Source organism: Limulus polyphemus, unplaced genomic scaffold (genome assembly GCF_000517525.1).
Source record: "Limulus polyphemus unplaced genomic scaffold, Limulus_polyphemus-2.1.2 Scaffold1152, whole genome shotgun sequence".
Classification (NCBI taxonomy): Eukaryota; Metazoa; Arthropoda; class Merostomata; order Xiphosura; family Limulidae; genus Limulus; species Limulus polyphemus.
In genome coordinates, this window is record NW_013666762.1 from 31766 (window position 1) to 42039 (window position 10274).

At 29.4% G+C, this 10274-nt stretch overlaps 1 protein-coding gene across 4 annotated transcripts in view; it reads left to right on the plus strand.

Moving 5' to 3' along the window:
* The window catches only part of LOC106462372 (transcriptional repressor p66-beta-like), a 28978-nt gene that overhangs the window by 9309 nt on the left and 9395 nt on the right, over positions 1 to 10274 (plus strand). For 3 of the 4 annotated variants that reach the window (XM_022389617.1, XM_013922291.2, XM_013922290.2), the window contains exons 2-4: positions 5714 to 5826; positions 6131 to 6743; positions 9420 to 9647. In XM_022389617.1, the coding sequence (XP_022245325.1) occupies positions 5726 to 5826; positions 6131 to 6743; positions 9420 to 9647 (942 nt within the window). In that variant the 5' untranslated portion in view covers positions 5714 to 5725. The remainder of the gene's footprint in view (positions 1 to 5713; positions 5827 to 6130; positions 6744 to 9419; positions 9648 to 10274) is intronic. The other variant, XM_022389618.1, reaches the window with a different exon arrangement.

Consider the following 10274-nt stretch of genomic DNA (forward strand, 5'->3'; position numbering starts at 1 on the left):
AGCCTCACCCACCTCTTCCATTTTTTGGAAATACTTGCTTACATGAAACCACTTTGTTCTATCACGTGTTTATAACCAATCAAAAGCTCAAAATTTTGCTCATGTGGTTTTCTTAGCCTTTTCAAGGTGTCTATTTCCAAAAATTAATCTTTTTGTTCCCAATCTCAGAAGGAAGGGGTAAGAGAAAATGGATTTTGAAAAACAATCTTTTTTTTTAGACTGAAATAAAGCTTAGTTAGTAAGCCTGATAAATTACAGTGGAATTCTGTGATATTGGTAGATTAACTTATAATTTTTTGTTATTTCAAAATGCATATATAAAACCTAAAGTTATTTTGTTTTACACTCTCCACGTGCAAAATTTGGCAAGGCTTAGCATGCAAGGTACGGCAAGTAAGTTCAAACTTCTTTACAATCATAAGTAGTAGAGATCATTGCTATCTATATTTCTTTATTTTCTGTTCTATGTTTTATGAAAAATAACTGAAGTTTAAGAATTTATTTGTAAATAATAATATTTATATATATTTATAATATATTATAACTCAAATGGGACTATTTTACAAAATACTGGTCCACTAGAACAAAGCCAAGACAGATCACTTTGTAAATGGCAGTATTACACCATAGGATATGGTAACATAAGATGCATGTGTGTCGTGATTGTAACTTTTGTAATGTCAGTCAGACATGACTGAAAGGTCAATAAAATAACAAATATAAATAGATGTATAATGTTACAAGATTTAAGCTATTTAGAATGAACATTTGTGGTTTCTTGTTAATATTTATAGCATTCTAGAATGAAAAAAGCCTAACTTAAATCTTATTTTTTGATTTTTTTTTATGGTGGTTATGCGGTTGGTCAAACCTGTACAGATAAAATATAAAGTTTTTCTGAAAAAAACATTTGATATTTATCTGGATTTTATTAGGCGGTTATAGAGATTTTGCAAATAAATTTTGACAATTTTTTTATGCATACATTGCTTTATTTCATCCTTTAACGTTTCTTCTAGCTTGAACACTTGTACACTGTCATAATTTGTTGTAAACCTACATTAAAAGTTATATTTAAACCTTTCTAACAATACTAGGACTAACATAAAATCAACTTACTTGTACAAAGTACCTGTGATATCTAATATGCTGATTGATTCACTCTATTATTTTAGTAAAACAACTATAAAACAAAGCTGCAATCATCTTAACTGTATCCACATTCATTCACTTTTCACCACTAGCTTCTAACTGAGTGTTCCATTCATATTTTATAACTAGGCCCTGTTCTAGATATTTGGCATAGTCTCTGGATCATTACATCATCAAAGTCCTGCAGCTTCCGATACCTAACAAACTAAAAACACATTAAAAATACAGCTTGCAATAATGTTGTAATTTATATTTTCAGTGTTTTTGTTTAAATGTTATAGGGTGTATGATGTTAAGATCAAGAAATTTCAACTAACATGAGTACATTAATTATAAAAATTCTGTTAAGTATTCATTAAGTTGAAAAGAAGTTAGTTCAGTATCCAAAAAGTTATTCAGTGTTAGACAGTGAGAGTTATCACATCTATTCTGCTATTCAGTCACTTGCTGAATTACTGATCAGGTCTTATTTGGAGTATTATATTTAGTCTCGTTCTTCTTACTTTAGGCAGGATATTGAATTGTTGGAAAAGGTTCAGAGGAAGGCTACAAGGATGATACCTGGGATGGAATGGTTGTCATAGAAGGGTTGGTTAAGATATCTGAAATGGTTTTCACTTGAAAAACACAGCGTCGAGGGGATCTGATTGAGGTGTTTAAGATTGAAAAGGGAATTGATAGTGTTGGTGTATCATCTTTTTTCATACTTAATGTTAAGAACGGTAGGATTAGGAAACACGAATATTAATTGTGTCAGGGTAGAAGTTTTGTTTAGTGTATGGGACAGCCTAGATGGACCAACAAGTTACTTATTATCCTTAAATTTTATTTTATGGTATTTCTATTTTAAAAATAAATTTTCATGTTGATAGTGCTGTAATGAAGAGCAGATTTTAACCTCCAGGAGCTCAGAACACTACTGAACAAAAGTACAAACCTTTGTTAGTACTAATTTGCATACATTACTGATGACAACCAGTTGATTTCAAATCCTTTTATTTTACATGTAATCCAAATAAATTGGAATAAAACACTATCATGTAGTTTAACTTGATTTATGGGCTTGGTCATTTTGACAAACCTTTTAACTACCACGTAACCAAGAAACTACATGCTGTAGTATTTGATGTTAAGAGTGTATATTCGCAAACTTTTAGTGAACGTCATAAATCTTTTGTAAACAAAAAATCAGATTTTTTTTTATTAAGTTTGTTTACTAAATATTTGTCTATGAATTTATTGAGTCATAGCCTGATTATGACTCTCACTAATCTGAGTACAAGGTGATTAAAAATAAATATTTTAATCTTATAGTTTTGAAGTTTCATTTTCATGACTTCTTGAATCTCCAAATTAAATATCAGGAGTTTTATCAGTAAAATTATATTTTATTAGTTCTTTTCTCTCTCCTAAACACTGTACAGGCTAGGTCCATTTTACCGACCTTGTAACCACATAAAAAAATCTAAATTACCCTTTTATCTTTCTAAAAGGGTTGCAGTTTGTAGCAAAAACTTAGCTATTTCTCCAAAACAGCCTCAAGCTCATTACAGTTTATATCTGTTTTATTTAATTTTATTGTTCTTTGAACATGCACATCAAAGCTGTAAATGCATGGCAAGTAAATATGAAGTTACAGGAAATGAAGTTTAGAATTATGTAATAATGTGTAAGTTGTGTGAATACCTTGCTAAGAAATTTGTTATTAAGTGTTTTTTTTATTTGTTTTCTTATCTAACTTTATAAGTTTTTAATTTTTGCATCTTAGTTACTTTTATAACAGTAAATTAAAATATGCATAATAAAAAGATAGTACTTACATGTGGGTCTTGTACTTTTTTGCAGTCAAAGTCTTGATAAAAGCTAACTAAGTATAAGTTTGTAATTCATATTGAAACTCATAAGCTCCAATAGAGGTGGAAAGAATATCTAAATTGGGCAGTTTGGAACAAATAAGTGTCTCGTGATATAGAGAAATGAAGATTGAGAATTCATTTAAATATTTCCTTTTCAGACTAAGAAATTAAAACTTGTATTAATATTTGTTTTATTAATTATTTTTGATGCCAAATTTATTGACATATGTTAATAATTAAGTAGTTAAATTTTGAATGTAACTGTAAAAAAAGGTTGTGAAATGTTTACTTTTACTTACATGTATCCAGAAGGTTAAAAATACGTTGTATAGAACAGTATCGTTGTTTTAATATTTAAAAAAAATGTGTATTGTTTATGTACACATATTTGATGCGTACTTGTATATAGCTATCTACAGTAAGCTTGCATTGGAAGAATGCACTGTTGCAACCAATTAAAATAAGTGCAGCTGGTTTTATCAGACATATATATTTAACAGTCATCATTCCAGGCTGGTTCATAGTAAAAGTATTTTTAACATAAAATTGTTGATTATTTAATAATAATTAAAAAACAGCAGAACAGAACAAGAGTAACATTAAGTTTGATTAGGAAGTAGATACAGACCTTCAACAATAACACAAAATTGAAAGAGAGAGAGAGAGAGAGATTGTTATTACCAGTCACATTTTCTGTAACAATGTTGTTGATTAACCCTTTTGCAGTGGGCTCGAGCAATTTGCAGGAATAGTCAAGAAGTTCACTTGTGCAACAATACATGCGGTAACTCTTAAGATTTCTTAATGTATCCTCTCAAAAAACTGGTAATATTTTGTTAAAGCTCATAAGTATCTTGGTTCCTTGGTGAGTCTATGGACTTACAATGCTAAAATCCAGAGTTCGATTACCTCTGATAGACACAGCAGACAGTCCATCATGACTTTGCTCTTAAACAACAGACAAACATAAGTATCTTTTACATAAGAAATGACAGTTTTATAATTAAGTGTTTTTACTAAAAATGTTATTTTTCTGTTGTAGTTACTTGCATTCAAATTATTAACAAATCGAGTGCAAGGTGATTTTCATTTTAAATATAGAAATACATGTTATAGTTTCATATTTGATTTATTTACATAATCTCTAGAACCTCCTAATAGGATATCAAAAGTTTTTTAAGGTAAATGTTTATATTTTATTTTTAACATCTACGCACAATGCAATGAAATTATTAAAATTAGGAAAATTACAAATAAAACAATCTCATTTTTATTGAATTGTGTATAAAATAATTGTTGTTTTTAAAAAAAATTTAGTTTTTAAGATTGAACATTACACACATGGCAAAGAAATTTTGAAAAAATAATTATACATATTTAATCTAGCTCTCATCATAACAGCTGCTTTTTAAACAGTTGATGATATAAATAAATTGCATCTAGACCACTACTATGTCTAGTGTTCTAGCCAACCTGATGAGCCCTGCTATTGGGTGAAAGGTTTCATTGGTAGTGGATATAGCAGATATAGTGTGGTTGACTTATTATTATGTATTATAATTTGCTTTCATTCTTAAGACCTTAAAATTGTTCATGACAATAATTTATTTTTAGCAGTATTGAGGATGTTAAGATATTACAGAATACCTTGGATTAGTTGATAACATGAACAATTATTTAGCAAAAGACCTGTAATTACAGTAAGTGCAAAGGAATGTATTTTGGATTATTATAATATGGAGATCATATGTTAAATATAGATGGAAACTCAGTAATTTGACTGAAAAAAAGTATCTTGGTATAATGGCATATGTCACTGAAGCCATATCAGTGGTGTTTTGTTGCTAATAGAGTTTTAGTGTTCTTATAGACATATTGATTACAGGTCAAAAAAGATATAATTATTTCTGTACAAATCACTAATTATGCTTCACTTGGTACAGTTTTGGTCTCCTTATCTAAGAAAGGATATTGGTCTTTTTTTTTTCACTCAATAAAAGAAGGATAAGGTTATCTGAAGGATGGATGGGGTAAAGGCCTTTGATTTATTTGTGTTTTGTTCTAAAGATAATAGGACACAAGTTTAAGATTTGGAAAAGACAGACTAGGCTCTAATTAAGACAGTTTTATTTTTCTAACAGGGTGATTTGGTTATGGAATGAGTTGTCATTGGGAGTAGTGGAGACCATCACTTTACATAGGTAAATTGTTAATTTCCCCAAAAAATAAAGGGTGGGTCTAAATGTTTACTTTTCTCAAGGGTTAGATATTCAAGAAAAGCCTTGAAGGACCAAATGTTCTTTTGTTGTGTGTGTTTTGTAATTTTTTCCAACTGTAGTTCTTAGTCATGATGTGAGGTGTGTTATACAGTGTGCATGTTAACATGTTTCATATTACAACTTATTTGTAATGAGAAGAAAATAAGTTAAGAGTTAGCTCAACTGGTTCAACCACATTTTAGTAATGGAAAGCTATGAAATGTGTGTATAACAAGAAGTAAAACCAGATAAAAAATATTGTTTTTAAGATAATTCTTTTTCTCCAAAAGTTTTCTATTGAAACAGTCCAAAGTATGGAGTAGGCATCATAAGAATATGTTTTGTATAACTTAAGACAAACGTGTAACGTTACCATAACAGTTACTTTACATGAAATGTATACGACTGTATTAGCTTTCCTCCTGCCTTAAATGATAAATTTTACAGACTTAGGTAATCATGCAGAGAGAAACCTACAACAATTGGCCAGATATCACCTATATCCAAGAAGGTGAAAATGACAACATGGGAGAATCAGAGGTAGCAGACTTGTCAATAAGGTAAGTTTGTAATGTTTTAATTTAAATGTTGTTGTTGTTTTCTTTTTGTGTGATTTTGCATTTTTGTACACTTTGAATGAGGAAGATATCGTTACATGTAGAGAAAAATAAAAACTAATTTCAGAATTTAACAGTTGCTTACTTTTTAATTCAATTGTTATTAAATATTTCCATAAAAACATTTCCTGTTCTGTGTATTATAGGAAAAATTTAATTGGGTAATATTCCAGAATGTTTCAGTTTTAACAGTATATATATCAATTAAAATTTTTTAAAGTGATTTGTAATTGTTTCTGTAATCTAGGAAAAGAAAATACAGAGATAATGATGAAGTTTCTGAGACTATTGATTTAAGCATGAAGAAGAGAAAAATTAGTGAAAATCAGGAAATACTTGCTGTTGACAGTAATGTACCAAGTATTGGTAATAATGATGGTGAAGATATTGAAAAATTGCAGTTAAGATCCTCATCATTTAAAGCTGTTTGTTTTCGTGAATCTTATGACCAAAGTTATTGCAGTGATCATGTAGAAAGTTACCAAAAAGTTGAGCAGAATGATAATCAGCCTGAATCTTCTGATTCAGATGATGTTGAACTTCCTCCATTACCAAAACTTAAAGATCTTAATGAAGAAGAGCTATGTGAGAAAGAGATGAAAATTTGTAAGTTGCGAGAAGAACTAAGAAATGAGGAAGTGAAGCTGGTTTTATTGAAGAAACTAAGGCAGAGTCAGACTGTAAAAGATAACATGTTGTCAGCAACTCAACCACTGCCTGGAAAAATAGCGCCACCTGCAAGCCGTAATGTGCAGTCAAGTTCTGGTTCAATTTTTCTAGATAGAGGACGACACTCTGTCTTATCAGGCAAAATATTTGAACAAAATGCACCCCAGCACCCATTGACAGTTTCTCAGATGGCAAGTATTTTTAAAGTTTTGTAAATTAAGTATAGTTCTGAATTGAATAATATACTAATGCCTTTTTACTTTTACTTGGAATGTTTGTTTTTCATAGTATGACCAGTATTTTAACCCTTTTTATGGCTTTGTAGTCAAATAAGATTGAAGATTATAAGAATTATGCATTGCCGAGTAATAACTATTATACTGAGTAATTTACATTATATTCCATATTTATCAGAGGGATAGTAAATAAATTAGAGAAGAGGGAAGACCTAGAGAACAAATGTCACAATTCTCATACTAGGCAAGATTGAGGATATTTTAAAATATTTTCTTATACAATTAACACACTCAATATGGGCTCAGTCAATTTGACCGACCACGTGATCTTTTTGTACTCATTTAAAGTCTATAGATTTAATACTTATAACTCTCAATATATTGTGTATATCTTAACAAAATTTGGCAGTCTTTCAGGGACAAGCAAAATGTTTCAAGTAAGAATGGCATATTAAGTATGCATGCTTTCATATATTTTATTTAACTTTGTATCCTGATCTAATATGTATAGTATGTATTGTACATGCAGTTTGAGTGATTGGAACTGACAGCTCTTTGTTAATGTTAATCACAAACAGAAAAGAAGAAAGTTTTATCTAGGAAAGTATGTTGGGACAGCTAGCATCTAATGATGCATAGTTTTCTAGTTCAAACATATGTTTTAGAAGTGTATGATATATTTGTTGCTAAAACAGTTACTGGGTGTAAGGTGACTGCAGTGTCATATTTCTAAGCATTTTATACCGTATGTGGGTGGTAATGATGGGTGCTTATTGTATAATACAGGTAAGTCTTGTTAGGCTGCTTTGGAGCTAAAATGATTTATGGCTTGTTAATTAACATCTGGTATAAAAGTGTCAACTCTAATGTACACACAGCTGACAGTCCATCATTGAGTTAAAATAGATGTATGTCAGAGAGTAAATGAACATCTTTGAGCAATAGATACTCTGTGGTAAAATATTCTAGAATAGCAAAAGAGAAACAGAAATATGATGGGAGATATATTTATGTAGAAATTGTATCTGTAAGGAAATAAAGTTGTATGTGTTTATTATCTGAGACACTGAAGTTATCAAATAATACCAAATGTAAGATACCTAATGCACTAAAATATGAAAATATATTTCATAAGAAATTCAACCTGTTATGCAACATAGAATTGTCTGATAATTTTACAGAATCATTAAAAGTTAACAACTAAATAGTACTAGGATATGAGTATTTTAGTTTGTCAGTGACTACTTAACTTGTAGCCATATAAATTTTGAACACATTAAAATTTTTTCTATGACCCATATCCACATAGGATGTTGGTGAAAATCTTCCACAGGTCTTTTCTCCTTGAGACATAAAAAAAATTTAGATAGACTCTTTTCACAAGTCAACCTCTGTCTTCTACAGTCTCTCCTTCCTTCAGTCTTTATTTCCTCTTCCTTGATAGTTAGTTTTCTATGTCATACTTGAAGTTTGTATGACTAGTTATTGTAACATATGAAAGCACGAACTTTGTATTTAATCTGTTACTTATCATGAGCTGTGTATGTTAATCTTATATTTACATTTTGAATCATATGACATATATTACTTTAGACAATAGAATAGTTCACTAATTTCATTCAGAAAATTTAATATTTATTGTTTATCTTTATTGTAACATGGATATGTAAATACTGCTCACAGTGAAGGAAAAAATTTACACCTGAACCGCATTATAAAACTGTTATTAGTTGGTTTTTAAACTTGCCACTTAAACAAATAATTAGCCTTTCAAACTATACTTCATTTATTAACTAGAGAATGATTTTTTTCAATGTTTATATTAAATACACAGTACTATCTGTCTACTTTAATTGGATATTAATGGCCATCCAGTTAAAAGTTAATCAGGCTTGTCAATAACCAAACTTGTAATTATTGTAACCAAAAATATCCTACCTACAGTTTATCAATGTAATTACTGGCCCAGTAACTTGAGAGAGAAAATGTCTTGTCATTTTCATGAAAAATACTGGTTACTGTATAAACATCATAACAGTATGTTTTATTCCAAATACTTAGATTTCAGTTATTCAGAAATTACTGATTTAAGATTTCTAAGTTTGATTAAATTGAAATCTTTGCTGAAGTATCTTTCATTTATATTTTAAACTTTGTGATAAAAAATTTTCATTCTTTAGGAAGTTTGAATTCACACTTAACCATTAAGAATGTTGTGATGCTGCAATTTATTTTGGAGAGTTTCTACATTTTCTTATATTGATGAAGAAACAAGTGAATCCTGAAAAAATTAATGTTATTAACTGCAAAAATCATTAAATTCATAGATTACATCTAATGTTCATGCTATTTTTAGGAACAGGTTTTAGTAAAAATAAATTTGTGCAGTGATATATATTAAAGTGTTACAAAATTTGTTTGTATATGTAAGTATAACACTTGTTTAATGGTTAGGCATGGCACTGTGGCACATTGCAAGTGGGCTAGTAAACTTAGACACAGACAAGTAAAACTGTAAGTATATAATTTCTTGTTCAGTGGACCAGCAACTTAAAAAATTAATTTCATACACTTGACATATTCTGTGTCTGATATGTATTTTTGTATATCTTTTTTTTTCTTCTTTTTAAGATAAGAAATCAAAACCTCCAAGGATCATCCTCAGTTCTGATGGGATCTAAAAGTGGATTACACTCAACTTTACCTGCAAATGTAATGTTGCAGCAGTCAGTGATGCGACCAGGTATGGGACCACTTTCTCGAACCCATGTAACCACACCACCTAATGTTGTAATGGGCTATCCAGCTTCCAACAGGTCAAATAGTCACCAAATAAACAATGGACATACCTTGTCTTTGGTAAGTATAATAATTACTTGTGGAAATTTTGATAAGAAGTTTTAAATATATTTTTTTCTTATATATATCTTAAGAGTAATACTTGTATTTAACTCTTCCAACATGGTGTCGGTCAATTTGACTGAGTCACATGACCTTCTGTACTTGTTTAAAGTTGACATAAATTTAATACTTATAACTCTCTATATATTGGGTATGTCTTCACGAAATTTGGCAGTGTTTCTGTTAATATTACAAGACCTTCACATACAAAAAGTCATATGTATTAGTGAAGTACTTTTAATAAAATAAAATAAATATTTGTCCATGAATATATTTAGTATTTGTTTTTAATAGTCTTTGTGCAAAGTAATTTTTATGTTAAAATTAAAAATACTTTTCGTCATCTCAAAAATCTGAAATTTCCTTTGTGTAATCCCTAAAACCTCCTAAATGCATTTCAAACGTTTTTTTTTCCCTAAATCCTTATAGTTTATATGTTATTTTCTCTACCCTAATCTCAAAATAGGATCGGTCAATTTGACCCACCTCGTAACCACCAAAAAAATCGAAATAACCCGAAATTAACCTTCTTTTCTTTCTATTGTAACATGAAACTACATTCATTTATCCTAAGTAGCTCTAAGT